General features: G+C 29.5%; 3 protein-coding genes across 4 annotated transcripts; 2 read left to right on the top strand and 1 right to left on the bottom strand.

Annotated features, from left to right (window-relative positions):
• The first annotated feature begins 5,579 nt into the window (after window positions 1–5,579).
• LOC105628476 (PTI1-like tyrosine-protein kinase At3g15890) lies at window positions 5,580–7,451 on the top strand. Its single transcript, XM_012209886.3, is given in 5 exon segments — window positions 5,580–5,629; window positions 5,736–5,886; window positions 6,225–6,487; window positions 6,735–7,420; window positions 7,423–7,451. Coding segments are annotated over 5 exon segments (1,179 nt in total).
• Window positions 7,452–11,022: 3,571 nt separating this feature from the next.
• LOC105628477 (Protein kinase superfamily protein) lies at window positions 11,023–15,635 on the top strand. The gene is made up of 8 exons (XM_012209887.4): window positions 11,023–11,673; window positions 11,979–12,097; window positions 12,178–12,296; window positions 13,584–14,059; window positions 14,153–14,407; window positions 14,490–14,647; window positions 14,736–14,951; window positions 15,207–15,635. Exons 1-8 carry the CDS (start codon window positions 11,541–11,543, stop codon window positions 15,501–15,503), a joined length of 1,773 nt encoding a protein of 590 aa, XP_012065277.1. The 5' UTR covers window positions 11,023–11,540; the 3' UTR covers window positions 15,504–15,635.
• Window positions 15,636–16,941: 1,306 nt separating this feature from the next.
• On the bottom strand, window positions 16,942–20,372 carry LOC105628478 (B-box zinc finger protein 25). Of its 2 annotated transcripts, none has more exons than XM_012209889.4 (3): window positions 19,710–20,372; window positions 17,762–18,064; window positions 16,942–17,559 (listed from the first exon to the last, which is right to left on the bottom strand). In XM_012209889.4, exons 1-3 carry the CDS (start codon window positions 19,890–19,892, stop codon window positions 17,329–17,331), a joined length of 717 nt encoding a protein of 238 aa, XP_012065279.1. In that variant the 5' UTR covers window positions 19,893–20,372; the 3' UTR covers window positions 16,942–17,328. The 2 variants fall into 2 exon arrangements, with proteins under 2 accessions (XP_012065279.1, XP_012065278.1); XM_012209888.4 differs by having other exon boundaries at window positions 16,942–17,562; window positions 19,710–20,366.
• Window positions 20,373–20,453: the final 81 nt, after the last annotated feature.

Here is a 20,453-nt window from a genome sequence, read left to right as displayed (position 1 = left end):
ATTAACTTACGTTTCGTTAATTTTATTTATTAATATAAGTTTAGAGTTCATCTATAAATGCTATAAAATTTGAAAGAATTTAACTAAATATAATTAATTTCAAAAAATTAAAAATTTAAAATTTCGGATGAATTTTTCATTTATACTTAAGACTTTTAGAAATTGATATTATATATCCTTTCACGAGTATAGTTAGACATGACCACAGTTTCAGAACCGCCGATTTCAATATAAAAAAAATGAAATTGAAATCGAACTGTTTTTAGGCGGATTCTAGGAGGGTTTTGCAATCCCTGGTTTGCATTTTGTTATGGTTTCCAACTGAAATTAGAAAATTCATTTCAAGTTTTTTAAATTCTTTTTTAGATTTGTATCTTGAGTAAGTAATGATAATAAATATAATAAATATTACTATTGAAAAAAAAATTAAATCAATTTATTAAAATTTTTTAAAAATTATTTAAAAAATTATAATAAGACAGAAAAAATAGAGTGAAAGTCCTTTTAAAAATTTACTTTTCACAGTTTAATACCGAAACCGTCAGTTTTAAATCAAAATCATCTTTTTCAGTTTCAAAAAATGGAGAATTGGGACCGAACTTTAACTATACGATTTTGGCTACGATTTGGAATCAAAAATTATTGACTAGAGTTTAATAACGATTTTGACTTGTTAGATTTCGATTTAAAATCAAACCATGATCATGGCTATAATAATATTATCAACACTGAGGGGAGAAGAAGTTGCAAAGGCCCAACTCTAGAGATGAGAAGTGAATGGAGGCCCTATCCTTATTGAGCCCACATATCATTTTTTTTCTTTCTTTCTTTCTTTCTTTCTTCTTCTCGAGAAGTTTGCTTTGTCAAAAGTGTGGCTTAAAAGCACCATTAAAAAATTATTTTATATTTTATTTATCAATAAAGTGTAAATTAATTTTGATGGGAAAGTTTCTGTTTTCTAGAAATAGTATCTTCTTTTATACTAATTTGGTGCCAAACTAGAAAGTACATTTGGATATTTATAATATCTTTTTCCAAATATATTCCCCTTCCAATGCTAGAAAAAGAATAATTTTTGCATAATATGTAGTTTTAAAATTAAAAAGTCTTTCTTTGTTTTAGCAAATATCATAGTTGTTCAAAACTATTACACAAATTTGGAAGTAATCTTAATAAATTTAAGAAAAGATTATGTGAGTTAATTAATAGAAATTCATATTTAGCAATTATATAAATATAAACAGTGAATTGATGATGAACAAAAATCAAATTTGTGATCTTCTTTTAGATTATTTGAAGACGTAATTTAGATTAATGAATTCAGAATTCTAACTTTTCTGTCTGAAAGTCGTAAAGATCTATTAGGCCTGCGTCTGTTAGGATTGTTTAAGAGGATTAGGTACAGGGAGGGCATAGGCCATAAGGAGGACATCACAGTCAATTTGATCCTGTTAATCTCTCATCTCAATGGAGGCTAGGCACCTATGGCTGAAATGAATTGTCTTTTCTATGCAATTGCAAATATGAAGTCTTCGTATCTTATTAGCAAACTCCCTTATTATAGATGGAATGCCTCTGCTATCAGACTCAAGGCAATGATAATTGACAACCTCTTACTGATAGAAAGGGGAAAAATGTAGTCATGGGTTGAAAAAAAGAAAGGAGGTGAAAAAGAGAAAAAAAAGATGAGAAACGGAAATAAAATGTTTCACGCGTTCGAGTTCGATTAGTGCACTCTAAGAAAAGTAAAGATATCTTTTAGCTAGTGTAAATTGATCAATTCAGTTTCAATTGTATTGAATTAGTATAAATTGAATTTTTTTTATTAAAAAATCAGATCAAATCAAATTATTTATAAAATTATACGGAATCAAATGAACTCGGTTCAGATTTTAGATTTTTGACTTAATTTTTTAAATCATTTTTGTTTTTAGGATTTGAATTTTTTCCGGTTTGTAATAACAAAAATTGAACCAAATCAAAATTTCTTTAATTTTTTATTAAAACTGAAACCACTTGAATTTTAAAAAATTAAAATCAAGACCAGTCAATTTATTTGGGTTCGATTGATTTTGTATGGTCAGCCCTAATTATTATTATATTACTCTTCTTTCGTCCATATATATATGATTATATGCTTGTAGTCTTTGTGGTAGTGTGGCTTTGACTAACAAGGTGAAGCCAAATGGCAAGATAGTGTGAGATGTTATTGAATATTATAAGGTAATGAATATATTATGTATTTTTCTGTTAAAATATTGAAAAAAAAAAACATTAATTGATTAATTTTTCATTTTTTTTTTCATATGATAGCTAATTTTTCAGTTTCTTGTTCATTATTTTTGCTCCAATTGTCAGCATTTTGCTTGTGGAAAGTGATGGTTTGAGCATCATTAATTTTTATTTTATCAATTATTGAGAAAATGAGAATTGAAAAGTGATGGTAGGGATAATTTTAATAATATGTTAGATTATTGATTAAAAAAAAAAAGTGCAAAGCTACTTCCAGATCCATCTTCTTGCCATTCCAAAAGAAGGTAGCCTTATTACATTTATAGTAATTATTGCTAATTGACAATGTGATTGTAAGTCTCTAATAAAATTAATTATTTCGTTATTTATTCTAACAATTATCAGTTGTTTTTTATATAGAAACCTAATAATTGATCATGGAATATCTGCTCTATTGCTCTGTCTTTTGCTCTGTCTTTTCATGAACAAAACAACCAGCCAACCGTTTTAACTGGAAAAAGATAAAGTTTAAAACTTTTGATTGCATTCTTTTTTTTTTTTAAAACCGAAAAAAAAGGACTATTAGGTATATTAGTCACTGCTTCTGTCGATTTAAATCGCGGATCAAGTGTTTAACGTCCCAATTTAAGACACTCTTATAGGACTCACTGATGGTTTAATCCAGTGTCTTCTTATATAATTTTGCTGATTCATGTGTTTTCTATGCTTGGATTCACTTTTTAGAACAAAACCTTTTGCCAGATCAATAGGATTCGATTACTGCTTTTCTTGTATTTTTCATTTATTTTTTAAACAAGGAATATATATATATATATATATATATATATATATATATATATATATGGATTTTTGGTCTGATTTTTATTTATTTATTATTTAAATACTTGTGTTATAAAATTTGTTTCCCTTTTAATTCAAACAATCCATTTTGCATTTGTTTTTATGGAGTCCACTTTTACATTATTTTAATAAAATTATAGTATTAATATATTTTTAAAGTGAAATTGCTACATATCAATAAGTTTAGGGTACCTTAGTTCAAATTAAGAGTGCAATTGCATTCTAAAAAAAAAGGATATAATTGTAACTAGATTAATAAATTTAGAATGCCAAAGAACAAAAATCAATTTAAAATGAAATTACAACTACTCAAACAGTTTAGGATTAAGAACTCTATATAGGGTGCGAAGTAGTAATGATAATTAATATATATTCTAATAACTAATTAAGCCCAATGTTGTATTAGTTTAATGGTAAATATGAAATAACTAAATCCACTCTTATATTATAGATTTTAACAATATGCTCACAAGTTTATTCTACTGATTCTATGCATATCAATTTTTGTAGAATCCAAACTTCCAATTTTCTTGCCCAATATTAAAAAAAAGGAAAAAAAAAAAACACACCATAATATTAGTCTGACGGTCTGAAAACGTATTATTATCAATCGATAAATCTTAATTTAGGCCTCGTTTTTATAAAATAACTAGCAGAAAAATATTTTAAACAATTTTCTATTGTTTGGGGCAATCAGGAAAAACGGAAAATACTTTTCATTAAAGTAGATATAATTTTAATTCATCACTTTATATTTGCACCCAAAAATTACTCTCTTCATGTTTGTCTTAGTAGGTAAATTATAGTTGATATTTTAAAATATCTAATTTTTTTGTATGCTAAAATTTTTAAAATATTATTTACTATTTGTTCATTATTTTATTGACAAAATACATGTGCAAACAAATTAGGATAAATATCTTATCGGAATAAAAATAGTGATGCTCATATATCTTGACATGATTTTGTAAAATATCTTCCGTGAATTTTATGGTTCATAATCATAGTTATATATTATTTTATAGAGTGCAAATATAAAACGGCAGAGTATAAACCTCCCCATCTATTTCAAGCCTAATATATTAAAATATTCCGAATGTAATATCATTTTATTTTGACTTTTCTGTCAATTTTATTATAATTTCGATCTTTTATAGCAATATCACCATCACTTATAATTAAGGATGAAATTACTAATAAAAAATATTTCCATCAATTTTTAGGTCATTATGTGATGCTAATAGTAATTTGGAACATAAAAATTTTCAAAACATTTTCATTAATCTATCCAATTAATATCACACAAATAAAATTTTTAAATTTTAAAATAAAAGTACTAAGTAATTAATTAATTAATAAATTTTTATTATTTATCTGAAAATCTCAAAGCATGCATAAAAATTAACTTAATAAAATATGATTTTCAATTACTGATTTTATTTTTATATTATATTTATGTTAAGGATCAGAATTTTCTAATTCTTCTAATTTTTTAGGTTGATAATATAATCAAATCACTTTTATCTAATAAAATAAATAAACGATTTCTTAACAATTTTAATTTCACATTTCAAATATTCTATTTTTCAATATATAAATTTATCACCCACTAGATGTGAACATAATTTAATAGTCAAAGAACATTTAATTATTATTATTATTTATTTAACAGTAAGATAATACTTAAAAAGAATGAAACTATTTTTTTATTTACGATCTTATCCTTAATTATAATTGAGTGTGCCAGTGCTATAAAATGTTGAACTTAGAGTGAAATTGATAAAAAATGTTGAACTTAGAGTGAAATTGATAAAAAGATCAAAACAGAAAAAAGTTATAAAAATTTACAAAGTTCAGGTATTCTAATATATTAGACCCGTTCATTATACGGAAGCAATTCATCGGTTGGGTTTCAAATTAAATGGAACCAATAAAACTTAAAACTGAATTTTTTTTAATCAAACTGTGTACAGAATTAAAATGTTCTATCCTAGTTGGTTTTTGGATAATTTTAACTTAATTTCTATAATCGAACTGAAAATCAAAGGCCGAAATTACCCAACGTCATAAATTAAATCAAATCGATTAAACAAGATAACTAAACTGAAATGATTAACCAAAAATTAAATTAAATTAGTTGAGTTCAACTTTTCGGTTTTAACTGCTCAGCCCCTAACTGCGATGACTGTTATTACTGTCATCCTCCCCAGTGCATGTTAATCTTGAAATTAGGAATTAATCTCAAGTTATTAACTTACCTTTCTTGTTAAACAAACAGATTTCGCTTATTTTTTTTAATTACTTGGTTATGTCCGTTCAAACGACTACTTAATAAAAATCTAGCCGGCCGAAGGCGGCTAGGAATGAAATGGAAATGACAAAATTGCCACTTGTCTTGTTTAAAATAGAAACTGATTGCTCCCTTTTAGTGAAGCTCAATTGATAATAAGCTAATTCTAACACTATCAATCTCATAGTTTGCAACTATGGGAGCATCATTAGGTTGCTGTGCCAAAAAGAAGATTGATGATCATGGGTAATTAATCTTGATTAGCACTTGTTATTTTTGCTTTTAAAACTTAATTTTTGTTGTTTTCTTCTAAATAATCATGATATTAATTATATGTTTGATTTATGAATAGGGCTAATGTACTTCCTGGAGGTAGCACTTCATGGAGGATGTTTACATACAAGGAATTGCATATAGCAACTAATGGTTTTAGTGAAGACAATAAGCTCGGAGAAGGCGGATTTGGAAGTGTCTATTGGGGCAAAACTAGTGACGGTATTCAAGTAAGATTACTGTTAATTGTTTTAGTAGCGTTAGTTGTTTGAATAACTTCTCATAAAACGCTAAAAGCTGATTGTTATAAAGGTAATCTTTTATAAAACGATACCTTAAACCTTTAATGATTGTTCAAACGCTATGTTACAAAACACTATGAAAAATAGTGTTTAGCATTTTGGCCGGTCATAACGTTAAAAAACTACTTAAAAAGCTGTTGTCGAATACAACTTTAATTTTTTTAAAGATTCAGTCTATCCGATCCGGAACTATTTTTTGTAAATTATCCAAATATATACAATTAGTTTGTAAATGTGAATAAATTTGGTTTATCATAATTTTGTAGATTGCGGTGAAAAAGTTGAAAGCAATGAATTCAAAAGCAGAAATGGAATTTGCTGTGGAAGTAGAAGTTCTTGGAAGGGTTAGGCACAAGAATTTGTTGGGGCTTAGAGGATATTGTGTCGGAACTGACCAAAGGCTTATAGTGTATGACTATATGCCTAATCTAAGCTTGCTTTCTCATCTTCATGGCCAATTCAGTGGAGATGTCCAATTAGATTGGAGAAGAAGAATGAAGGTCACTATTGGTTCAGCAGAAGGCATACTGTAAGCTACAATAACACCATATCATTTTTTTTTTTTCAGTTCAATTTATTAAATTATTAATTGGATATTAATGCCGAATTGTAGTCACCTGAAGTAACATAAATTGACTGATCAAATAACAATAGTCTTAATTTAATCAATTAGTTTTATAATATTATAATATATTGACACGAATTTTTATATAGTCACAAAAATTAATTTAAATTACTTAATTATAATTTTATATATGCTCTAATGTTATTATTAGGTACTTGCACCATGAAGTCACACCCCACATAATCCACAGGGATATAAAAGCAAGCAATGTACTATTAGATTCAGATTTTGAGCCCTTAGTTGCAGATTTTGGGTTTGCAAAGCTAATTCCAGAAGGTGTAAGTCATATGACCACAAGAGTTAAGGGCACTTTAGGGTATTTAGCACCTGAATATGCAATGTGGGGCAAAGTATCAGAAAGCTGTGACGTTTATAGCTTTGGAATTCTTTTACTTGAGATTCTAACTGGAAAAAAACCAATAGAGAAATTACCTGGTGGAGTTAAACGGACAATAACAGAATGGGCCGAGCCGTTAATCGTTCAAGGTAGGTTTAAAGACCTTGTTGACCCTAAACTTAGAGGAAATTATGATGAAAACCAGCTTAAACAAGCTATTAATGTTGCTGCCTTATGTGTGCAAAATGATCCGGACCGTCGCCCTAACATGAAACAAGTTGTTAGTATGCTTAAAGGTTATGATTTTAAAAACAAGGCTATGCCCACAAGAATTGAAAGTGTTAGATATAATAAAGAATTGCTTGCATTAGACCAAACTAGTGACGATGAGGAGGAGGATGGTGGTTACCGCCGCGGTGATGGTGAGGTTGAGGAAAGTAGTTATGGTGTTTTTGGTGCTATGGAATTGCAGAAAATGCAAGATCCTTGCAGAAAATTTGGGAGAAAATGAAAATGACTCAATATATTTAGGAGACGATATTAATGTATAAGTCTCTTGTTTTTGTCAATATATGAATGTATACATGTTTGCTTTATAGTTTATGGCAAGTGGAAAGTCATGTTCTTATTTTAAATATTATTTGAATATATATTTTTAATGATATTTTTTAAGATATATAAATTAGGTATTATGGATTGTGATTTATTGTTAAAAAGAAAATTCAAAATGAGAAATTTACTCAAAATTTTAGAATTTATTATTAGAATGTGTTAATAGAAATAATGTTTTGTAAATATGAAAACATATATTCAATTTCCATAAATCGTATTTTATTGAAAGGATTAAATGCCTTTATACGGATTACACCTCTTGATTAAAAAAAAAAAAGGAATAATTTTATATGTGAGGCTAACTTGTACTCGGTAGAGAAATGGACAAGACTTAGAACTCAACCGTTGATGTCATTATCTAAAAGAAAAATAAAAAACTTAATGGTTGATCTGAATTTTCAAAATTTAACTATTAGATTATTTAATAATCTATATGTGGCCCATGTGATTAAAGGGTTGGTTCTAATTAAGGTGGCCTAAGATGATGGTTATTGGGCTTAATGAATAAGAGTCAGTTAGGTTTTAATACCTTCCTTTGCCTTATAAAAGTAAAAGGAATCGACAACTTAGGTTGAATACAGAAAGAAAACAAATTAGAGAGTGTGACGACTGCTTCAAACACATACGGTGATAGCTTGTTTGAGAGAGCTTATAAAAGAAACTCCTGTAGCTGTTAATTATTCTCTGGCCATTGAGAAAAAACTTACGGACAAAAGGTCAGAGGAAGAAACATAGATCTGCTGTTACGGTGAGAATCGAATTGCCTCACCGAGATAACCCATAACATAGATTTGCTGTTATGGATCAAGATACACTTCTGCTTATTGTCTATTTCTATCAAACAAATTTTATGAACAATAAATCTGGACTATATTAAAGATCCTCACACTATTTTTGAGTATATAAATCTAAGTTCAAATAGTGTATTTTAAATGGGTAACTAAGTCGTTTCTAAATTTACTCCAATCACCAAATCAATTATCTCACTCTAATATTCACCGTAATGTTAAAACCGAAAACGAATTGAGAAATTTGGCATTGAAAGATATCCTCCTGCAAAAGTATGCAATTATTGCAACTTTTTTCTATACACTTCACAGGAAAATTTGAGATGAAGAAAATGCTCCAAGGTTAGGTAATGTGGTAATGAAAAATAGTAATATGATGAGTGAAGCTTCTAACTAAAGTTGCAGCAAAGCATTGGAAATTGGAGTGTCAATTGTGAGAAAAGCAACCCATCCACTCCAAGAAAACCTACCATATAAATAAATGGCATCATGTGACACACAAGTAGAAGCACGAGCTAGGGTTGAATTGAATGATCAAAATAATGTGTTTTGTAAAACTATTTATCTAAATAATGTGATTTTGAAACTGTTTATCAAAATAATTCAGTTTTTGTTGATACATTTGAACAAAACATGAAAATGTATATAGTATAAGTGGATTCAGTAGAACTAAAAAGCAATTTGTTAAAAATATATTAAAATATTGTAGCTGATTTCGCTTGTTCCTATAAGTAGATTAATGTATTTGACATATATCGAATCTGCTTAGAGTATATACAGATTCAGACTGTGTTCGACAATAGCTTTTTTAAATAGCTTCTATTTGAATTAGCTTTTAGAGATTAAGGTAGCGTTTTATAATAAGTTAATTTATGTAACGTTTAATTTTTAATATTTTATAAAAAATTATTTAAACAGTTAATAATAAACGCTATTAAAATAACTAATAATTAATTTACCAAATAGACGCTCTGTAGCTAACGTTTTAATATATTTTTATACATTTACATATACAAGTGTATACAGGTTTTAATATATTTTTATACATTTACATATACAAGTGTATACAGGTTTTACGTGTAAAAAATATTAAACTATTGCAACCGAACACGCTTGTACTTTAATAGCATTTATTTTAATATTTCTTACACAAATCGCTTTTTGATTACACCGAATCTTCTTGTACTATATATATTTTTATGTTACTCGAATATATGTAAAAAAATGCTAAAAAAATATTAAAATAAAAAATCACAATAATAAAAAATTATTTTTATGATAAATAGTTTTGAGCAAGTTTGACAAAATAAATAAGTAAAATAAGTAAAAATTGAAAAATTGACTTTGTAGAAGGAAAATGGTAGTTTTATCATAAAAAGTTAGAGTACTTAATTTTGTGAAATTCATTAGGAAATTCTACCTATTTTTGTGGAATTTTGTATAATTATATTCAATTCCATAGAATTGAATTCCTAGAATTGAAATATCAAATTTTTCATTCCAAATACAAAAATATGGATTTCTAAATGAATTACACAAAATCATGAAATTCATTTATTTCAAACAAGAAGTTAAATTTTAAAACTGAACTAAACCAAATCAAATTCAAGATTTAGATAGTTTGAGTAAATTTCATATAATTTTTATAAACCCCTATTAGTTTGCTTTGCAAGAAAGCTTTCAAATTGAACTATAAACACTTCTATTATGAGCAACTTCACTTATGGGTGGATAAAAATTAGTCAAAATAATCAAACTGAACCAGACGGTTTGATTCAATTCATTTTTGAAAATATTCCATTTGATTTTTTTTTTGTTTTATATATACCAAGAAAATCAAAATTTTCTCCAATTTGATTCAACTCTAGAAAAATTATAAAAAAATAATTTCTCCCATAAAATTTAACGAATTGAATCGATTTGGTTTATTATCAAACCGACCGGATGCCTAGCTCAAACTTCATATTAAAACCCATAAACGAGTGTTGAAAATCATTTATACAAAATCAATTAGCTTATATGTGTTAGATCTGATTCTCAATAAATTAGAAGTACTTTAATTATTTCATTATGAACAAATACAGATTCACTTCTAAACGTTGACTAAGCTAAAGGATTCACTATAGTTTGAGAGTATCCAAACTGAAAAATCTTGATTTTCTCTTTTCCTTTTCTCCTTCTCCATTGAAAGTTAAGTATAAAGCTCGTCCAATAAAAATGAAGAAAAAGACACATAGAATGTGTACATTTCAAGGATATTTTCTAGATATTATATATAGTCACGTTCTCTTGGAAATATATGAAGGTATCTAGCTATGGTAGTTGCTACTTCACTGTAATGCTTGATATCAAGACAAAAACTATTATGCCATATACTTGGAGTGTATGGTCCTAGACAAACAAAAATTGTCCCACTCTGACATGAAAAAAAGAACATCTCTTGCTCTCCGGGAGTAAAATGGGACGAAATGGATCATTTTTCCCCTTAATCATAGATTTTGAGCTCAAGCCTTCAGTATAGAGTCTCTTTAAACACTTAGAAGGAAATGTTTTTGCCCCCTGTTCAATAATTTTCTTTCACAATGGCCTTTTTATTTTAATTTTTTTGTTGGCTCTTTCAATTATTTGCTTTCAATTCTGTATTTTGATTGTGTTGTATTTTTTTTTTAAAATATATACGTTATTGTTGTTTTTACTGGAGAGCAAACAAAAAAAAAAAAAAAAAAAAAAAAAAACTCTCTTCCTCTCTCTTCCATGTGGAAAGCAAAAGAAACCGTTAGTTTCCTCCCAACGTTTCATAATTCATTAATCGATGATAAAAAGGTAAGGCTTCTTCTCCTTTTTGAGAGGCAAATAACTTCTCCTACCAAATCCAACAAAGCAATACATATTTTTAGGCCAATTTTGAAGTTTTGGCTTAAACACCAAGACTTATCAAATGCATCTCTATCACCTTTGCTTATACCCCAAAGAACCCAACCATAAAACACTTAATTCTACTCTCAATTTCTTTTAAAAAGCCTCACTTTAGCTAATCACTTCCACCCTTCTTTATGCTTCTTGAACAAGAATAATATAACTATATGTTGATTGTGGCCTCACTCTCTCTACTAACCTTAATCATTTTGCTACTCTTCTGTGCTTATTATTAAGCTCTTGAGTTTCAATATATGCCTTCCATTGTCAAAGAAGCTCAAGAAAACCAAATATAACAAAAAGAATGATCTCTTCTTCTCCTGCTAAAATTCTCATAGGCATTCCTTTAGATCCAAATGAGAGTAAAGATCTTCTTTCATGGGCAATTACAGTTCTTGCTCGTCCCAACGATGAGATTATTGCCATTCACATTCTTGGTTAGTATCTTTTTATTTGCTATGATTTAATTTGTTATATTCAGTTCATTTTCTTAGTTTAGGCTGGTTGGGCAACAGCTTTTTAAGTATTTTTTCAGCGCTCTGCAACCTGTTGCCTAGCGTTTAAATTAGTTTTTTAGAGGTTAAAATAGTGTTTTATAAAAAGTTAATCCTTGTAATTTTTAATTTTTAGCATATTTTATGAAAAGCTATAACTACCAGCTACACGCTACTAAAGCAACTAACAGCAATCAAAACAGTTAATTTTGTCTAACAGATCATTAATGTTTATTTAAAAAATGCAGTTGGTGATGGGAGAAAGAAGCCAAAATTGATAAAGAGAAGACAAGAACACATTCGCCAAGCGAAAGCACATGTTATTTCTGTGCTAGGAGAATTTGCCAGGACTTGCCAATCTAAGCAGGTTATACATTATTTTCGTTAACTTGCTTCTTGTTTCTTCAACAATGTCATATGATTTCTTGATTGATAAAGCAATTCCAGGTAAATTTGGAAGCTAGAGTAGGCTTTAGCTCTAGCATTGCTAAAGGCCTAATTGATGAAGCAAAATCCATTTCTGCTGAGTATCTTCTTCTACGCGGCTTGAGAAGCAAATCGAATAGGTGAGAATTAAACCATCAAATTAATTAACCATACCATGCTTGGTTCTGAGAATTCCATTTAATCTTTTATGTGATTTTTTTAAATGATGGATACGTAATTTGCATTAATCATCATCAATGAGATCTAATTATTCAATTTCTGCCATAATCTAAAATCACCGTTAATGGAATCACTCTAAAGATATAACTGTAATAAAAAAATTTTAGGAATCCAGGAATAGAAAGGGAGACTTGAATTACATAGGTGAGAGTAGCCCAAATAATTATCTAGGAATTAAGAATTTTACTAATTAAAGCATGACCTTCCAAATAAATCAACTTCCTTATTAAAATGATTTTTAATCTTTTTCTAATTATAATCCTATACATTCCTTCCTGCACATAAAAATATGTTTGTTTCCTTTTCATTCGTCCCAAATTATAATTTTATTTTCCTCTTTTGAGTGAGGGTATTATTCTACTTTACTCTATTTAATTCGCATCTCTATTAAGAAATACACTACTATTGTCTATTACAATTAATCAAATTGTTAAGAATCTCACATCGTCTAAATACTAAATCTATCAAGAGCATATCACGGTGGCAAGTTAGTTAACTAATTGGTTAGTACTAACCTTTCAGCGTTGGTTGGCTTAAGCTCACATTGCACATTTTCACCTAATAATTAGCTCTAACCTCTTACTCAATTCACCTTTATCCTTTCAACTGTAACACAAATCTTGAAGAAAAAAAAACATTATTATTATTATAATTGCCACTTAGGTTGGTTAGTTCTACGACTTTGATAAATGGATCATTATAATCTAATATAAGGTTTATTAGGAAAATTTTAAGTGGAAAATTATGATTTAGCCATATTATTTATATAAAAGTCAAATTAGGTATACTATTATGATACAAAGGAAGTATATGAAATCATCCATCATATAAGGACATTATGCGAAAAAAAATAATATCAAGATTTAAAATAAAGAAAAAAAAGACCTTATAACAAATTTGTCTACTCTTATGGTCCGAGACAATTTTGTGTCACAATGTAAATGGGTAAATTAATAATTCATGTCAACTGATTCGTTTAAATAAAAAAAAAATCAGTAATTCATGTAAAAGAAAAACAACCTAAAAATTTTAGTTATCTTCAAGTCTTATTTATCCTTTAATAAACAAATTGAATAAAATCAATTTTCTGTGATCCAAATCAGGAAACGTGATGTATTTAATTACATATACTCTAGTGAATTACAATAGCATTAACCCTTTTTGTTTTCTTCTTTGGCATCCATTAGAACTTGGCATGAAGCTTTAAAGTATTGTTTTAAGCATGCCCCGGAAGGCTGTACAGTCGTTTCAATTGGGAAATCAGAACATCCTCGAGAAATTTCAGATTCAGAAAGTTCAAGTTGGTTAAGCAAGAACAATAGCAACGGTGAGAAAGATACAGAATCAAAAATAAAGATTCAGAACCCTTCACCAAGAACTGTACTAGATGAACTAGATGGAGAATCTCACAGCACAGAAGATGATACTATTAGCTTTGAGGGCTCAAGCTCTACAGAATCATCTTCTCCTTCCTTACCTTCAAAGTTAAAACCCGAATCAAAATCAAGAAAACAAATGTATGGATGTAAGATTATCTCTTCTTTCTTTACTTCATCTTTAAGAAAAAGAACTGCAAGTTTTTCGAAAAAAGAAAAGCAACAGCCTTTGCTCAGGTGCTTTAGCTATGAAGAGATTGCAAATGCCACTAATAACTTCCATACAGGTAATTTAATTCTCATTCTTTCTTAATTAATGTAATAAGATGTAATGTAATATTTAGTAATTGACGTTTCTTGGTTGGTTTGAGTGTTGTCAGATAATATAGTAGGGAGAGGAGGGTATGCAGAAGTATACAGAGGAGATCTTTGTGATGGGAGAAGAATTGCAGTGAAAAGATTAGCTAAGGACAACAAAGATGCTACGAAGGAGAAAGAGTTTCTTACAGAATTGGGCATTATTGGACATGTTTGTCATCCTAATACTGCAAGCTTGGTTGGATGTTGCATCGAAAATGGGCTTCATCTAGTTTTCAATTTCTCTCAAAATGGAAATCTGGCCTCTGCTTTGCATGGTAAAATAATTTAGAATCCTACTCTTTTGACATTTACAATTCATAGCTTGTTATAAACAAACTATTTTTGGATGATCATCAGGAAAAACAAGCAAATCCCTGGAGTGGGAAGTGAGATACAAGATAGTACTTGGAGTGGCTAGAGGTTTGCACTATCTTCATAAATGCTGCAAGCACAGAATAATACACAGAGACATCAAAGCCTCTAATGTTCTTCTTGGACCTGATTATGAACCAGAGGTGAATTACTAAAAATTAAATTGGAAGCAAAACTCCTTTTCCTTTCCTTTTTATTTTTTTTTTATTGGGTTTCTTTTTGTTTATGCAGATAACAGATTTTGGGCTTGCAAAATGGCTTCCTAACAAGTGGACTCACCATGCTGTGATACCAATTGAGGGAACATTTGGGTACTTAGCTCCAGAGTATTTCATGCATGGAATTGTTGATGAGAAAACTGATGTTTTTGCATTTGGAGTTCTACTTCTGGAGATTATATCTGGAAGGAGGCCTGTTGATTCATCTAAGCAAAACCTTCTCTTATGGGTATGCAACTGTTCATCCTTCTGCCAATCACCTACTTGGCTCTATAATTAAATATCCAGAGATATACTATCACTAAAAAATGGCTCTAAGAAGGATAAATGTACGCAGTCTTCCTCGAGTTTTTACAGAAAGACTGTTTTCGTAGCAGGAATGACCTCCAGGTCATGAGTAATTTTACTGTTACATCAAAATCGTGCATTAATTTAAGTTAATTGGTTATAATTAAAACGACTTATTTCTATGTATTATGTGTAGGCAAAACCTCTAATGGAATCTGGAAAAATAGCAGAACTAGCTGATCCAAAGCTAGAAGGCAAATTTAATGAAGAAGAAATGTACAGAGTAGTACTAACAGCTTCGTATTGCGTGAGACAATCCTCGATATGGCGTCCATCAATGAGTGAGGTATTAGAGCTTCTAAAGAACGGAAATGATTCTCAAGTTGCAAGAAGTTGGAGAATGCCAAAGTTTGCTTCTGATGAATTAGATGATTACTCCATGGTTTTTGGATATGAGGTTCCTGCTGATATTGCTTTGGAGGATTATTTGTAGTTGCTTTGCTTTGTCTTAGAGATCATTAATTTTCCATTTTAGAAACCCTTTTCAATTGGAAAAGTAGATTTGAGTAATGGGTTTGATTTCTTGTGACAAGAAATATATATATACAGTGGATTTTCAAATGAATATTCTCATGCGGGTTTAGATATGAAATTAATATCGAACTGAATGCTTAAATTTTCTGAAAAACACTTATCTAAACTAGATTTATAGATCTATTAATTAAATAAATCAATAAAACTAAGCATTTTTATTAAAAGGAAATTTTTAATTTCATTTATTTGGTTTATAAGTGGGCCATGACTCGATCTAGGCAAGTTGTTTTTAAAATTGATATATATACTTTTATGACTCTAAAAAGAAATCTGAATCAAGACATTAATCCTAAGGTCTCTCTATCTCTGTTGAAACTCTATGGCTGGTTCAAAAATTTTTTTTTTTCTAAATTTAAATTTCTTTTCTTCAATGGTTGTGAAATTAAAAGTAGTCTCAAATTAAATGAATTTTAGAAGTATAAAGAAAACATTAACTTTTAGTTTTTTTTTTTTTCAAACTTTATTTTATAAACATTAAACAATTGTTTTAATAGAATTTGTTTGACAATAAATTTTTATTTTATTTTTATTTTTTACTTAAGTTTCTTCTCTTTTACATATTTCAGAATCTACCCAATCCAAAGTAGAACATAAATCAAAATTGCTCGAATTGACACTCCTAGTTACAAGCCTAAAATTAATATTACACATACTTGGAGCCTCAGAGAAAAAAAAAATTTATTTGAGCATACATAATTTTTAAAATATTTTTAACTTCATCAAATTAGTCAACTTTAAGTTAAATTTTGTGAAAATAATAATTTTCAAATGAAATACAAATTTTGCATATTCTATTTTAGAATTTATTTATAAATATATGTTTTTAATAAAATTCATTGATGACAATATCAATTTAGATTATTTTTTTATGTTCACAATTTTCCCCTTAAACATCTAGATTGGTTTCATACTTTTACTAAATAATTTTTTATAACAATTACCAAAAAAATTTTATTCATTTTGGATTCCAATTTCAGCAATAATTTTTATTTGTTTTATTTTCCTTATTTCCTAATAAGTTTACAACTTAAATTATATTTTAATAAGTATTCCTAATTTATTTGTTTCCTTGTTGGGTTGTAATTTATTTCCATTTAATTTAGAATATCTAAATCTATAAATACCCATCTTCAAAAAAAAAAAAAATCTATAAATACCCATCTACTATTTGAACTTCTGAGATTAATATAGACTCTGTTATTTATAAACCACAATATCAAACTGACACAAACATAGGAAAGTATAACTACAAAGTAAGCTCAAGCATCAAATAACTTCCAGTAGAGGTCAAATTGCCTTTCCATCTATTAAATCAGGTCTAATGAAGGCTTAAAATCTGAATCAAAATTCTGGTATTAGTGCCATAATGATAGTTTTTGGCAGCCAAAAACTCGAGCAAATGCCAATCCAGAAGAATCGCAATCAAAACTAGTTGAATGTAAAAACCCCCTAAGATACGGTTCAAGACATACCTTTCGACAACCAAAAAGCACTGATCTAGTATCACAACCATTGCTATGGATAACATAATAAGATAAGGTAACAACAGTATAATCCCCGCAGTAGCTTTTATGCTTCTCCTAAATGCCTTTGAATAGCATATGTATGTACATACGTACATGCATACATACATAGAGACGTATCTACATACATCACAGGTATTTATGATAGGAAGTATATATATTTCACTAACCAAACTTCAGCCATAGAGTTTATGACCCGCTTCACCCGAGATCAGGTACAGTGAAGAACTCATCATCTTCATCAGAAATGTCAATTCTAGGCTTCTTATTAGGCATGTGAGACTTGGTAGTTCTGTATGAGTTAACATTGAGTGATGGTGAAACTGTTAGTTGGGGGACTTCAGCTGCTGCTAATGCCTCTTGAGGAAGTTGCTCACCAAAAATGCCCATATCAGCTAACCACTGGAACTCTCCCAATTCAAGTTGCTCTTTCTGCTGCAAGAAGAACCGAAAATGTTAAGAGAATGAGGAATTCAGATTTCAAAAATAATGCTTAATCAGCAGAGAAAAGAAAAACTAGCTTGCATCAGTCAATTCGGAGCTTGACTTGTTAATCACTAGAAATCAAAAACCAAGTGCGGAGCGATGCTTGCATAATTCTTTTACCAGATAATCCATAAATCAATTTTGTTACCTTATCAGTGGAAGATTCAAAATCTGAGAATCCAATCAAGTCATCAACAACCCACGGAGAGCTGCAACTCGATGGCTGTTGAACAGGCAATTTCATGGAAGTTTGTTGTGCACTCTGATTGGGTGGCTCTAAACAACTCTTCTTAGTGTCCTTGGTGCAACTAGAGCCTAAAGCAACTCGGATTCCAGTAGCTAGGAACCGCTGGTGATTTGCAGAGAGGCTACCAGCTGGATGGATAGATTCATCACAATCCTGGCATAAAAGAGCTCTATCTTCAACACAGAAAACAAAAGCTGCCTTTTCCTGTGCATCAAATATAAGAAGGAAACAATCAGTGATATAAAGTTCACAGATTTCCTCTCAAATCCTACACTTCTCAGCTTGATAAATAATAACAATAATAAAAGATCAAATCAAAATATTTGAATAAATTTAGTATCATTTCCGGCTTTTTTTTTTAATCTATACTAAAAGTTTGTATCTTGGAGAACGGGTTGATAACAGAGGAAAGCAACTTCTTATTTCCATGCCTTGTTGTAGCAAACAGTTTTTCTATTTTAAAACACCAAATAACACCAATAAAGATATCTTAATAATAGATTCTCATTTTCACACTAGTGAAAAAGAAAAAACCAAAAACAACAGCAGTATGGATTTGTTTTTACAAAAGAATAAGAATTAAAGATGTTTGAACCATAGTCTAAGGTATAAGTGAGATTATACTACACCTTTTTAATAGGTGAAGTTGGACTCAAACAAGTATCCACATAGAATCATGAATCTATTCAATGTAAAAAGCTATATAGACAAACCCATCTAAATTCATTCATTTCAAATCTTTGCTATAAAAGTACTACCTTGATGCCATAATCCATATTATGGGAGAGGTGGATTTGATGATTATGTGCAAGTGTAATGTTGGATGCACTTGCCATACCAAATAGGCAAGGGGGGTTCCAGCTCTAGATATGGCATGTTGAGGTAATTGTATGAAAACATCATCTTTGAACTGTTACTCTCTCAACAGAAAGATATTTTGATGATGTTAGGCAACTTGCGCTATAATTCTGGCGCTTGTGATGTCACCAAAAACAACTTCAGTCCAATTTAAATAACATTAATCCCATTTATTTATTTTTCACATTGATAAACCCCATCAACGAAGAAGAAGACATAACAGCGAGCAACAAAATGCTGCTTATCACATTCTTATATTGTTAAACAAGTTGTCTCACATAAAAATAAAAATACGGGAGTAAGAAAAGTTGTCTCACATGATTAAATAAGTATTTATTAAGGGACAACAGTATGCATTTTGTTGTTAAGACACCAAGTTACAAATGACCAGATCATAACCGAAGGACATCTGCTGCCTTAAATGACATAAGCTGCTACTACAAAATGATCACTTTTCTTAAAGACCATCTAAATTGCCAAACATGTACAACATAATTTCATGGACACGATATGCAATATACAGACTCTCTCTAGTGGTCAAATTTTTTGTCAAGACATCAATAATAAGAATTTTCAATCTATGGTCATCATTCAAGTGAAAAAGATCTCAATCATGCCTGCTTATGAATGATTACTTATATGTTCTTTTTTAAAAAAAACAAAAAAAAAAAAAGTTGAAATTTGCTCAAGGGAGAGAAAGCTAATGTTTTTCCTTATAGGTTCATATAAGCAAATCCCACTAATTTGGATTTAAGGCTTAGTAAGTAGGCTTCAGAACCCTTATGCCTTTCCCTTATCCGTCTTCTTGGAAAAAAAAGTGCACAAAGCATAACAGGAAACTAAATTTTCTGTTCTAATGACTTCCAACACCAAATCAATAAAACAGGCAGATAGAACCAGTAAGTGACACTAAAATAATACTAATAAAAGGACATAAATAAAATAAAATCAAAACTTGTAAATAGAAAGTATAAAAATAATTTTAACTCACTTGGCATATGTCACAAGGAGGCAACTTGTTGGAGAGGCATTGAAGAAGAAGCCTCTGGTGCTTACTTGCAAGTTTGTTGGCTGCATGCACTTCTATATCACATTTTGCACAAAGAGCTGCCTCATCTGCACAACAAATCACTGTAGCTGGAGCTCTTTCACACACGTCACACTGAATCTTCATATTCTTTAACACAGATCTTTAACTTTACAAATTTTGCTACTTTAAGCCGCTACCCACTTAGTTTTTTTCACCCCTTCAGTAGAAAGACTCAAAAGATGACCATAAAAATGAAATAGTAGAAAAATCTTTCAAGAAACCATGAGACACCCACATTCAGGAGAGTTTATCGAAAAAAAAAAAAAAAAAAATCTTTTGTATCTTGAGTCTTAGAAAGAAAATTAAAGAAAAGGATATAAGAAATCACAGAGAGAGAGGAGAAAAGGAAGGAAAAGAAAAGAAAGAAGACAAAGTACAGGAAAATATAAGAGAAAGGAGAAGCACTGTTTGTTAACAAGGGAGAATATCAGACTGGAGGGTGATTGGCGGAGAATCCAAGAGGAAGAGAGCTTGAAGATAAGAATTAAGAATATGGAAATCAAAATCAAGAAATGTGGTCGATACAACTAAGTTTCGTGGGGTCGACAATGTGTGGTTGTGGTGATTGTCCAGCGAGCAGCAGCTATGTCCTTGGAAAATTTTCAACGTGTTGCTTTTATAGTCGTCGGCCCGAGTCTCTTTTGA

The sequence above is a fragment of the Jatropha curcas genome, chromosome 8, assembly GCF_041381405.1.
Source record: "Jatropha curcas cultivar XTBG-Jc1 chromosome 8, XTBG_Jcur_1.0, whole genome shotgun sequence".
Taxonomy (NCBI): Eukaryota; Viridiplantae; Streptophyta; class Magnoliopsida; order Malpighiales; family Euphorbiaceae; genus Jatropha; species Jatropha curcas.
This window is presented reverse-complemented; position numbering and strand designations above follow the sequence as displayed.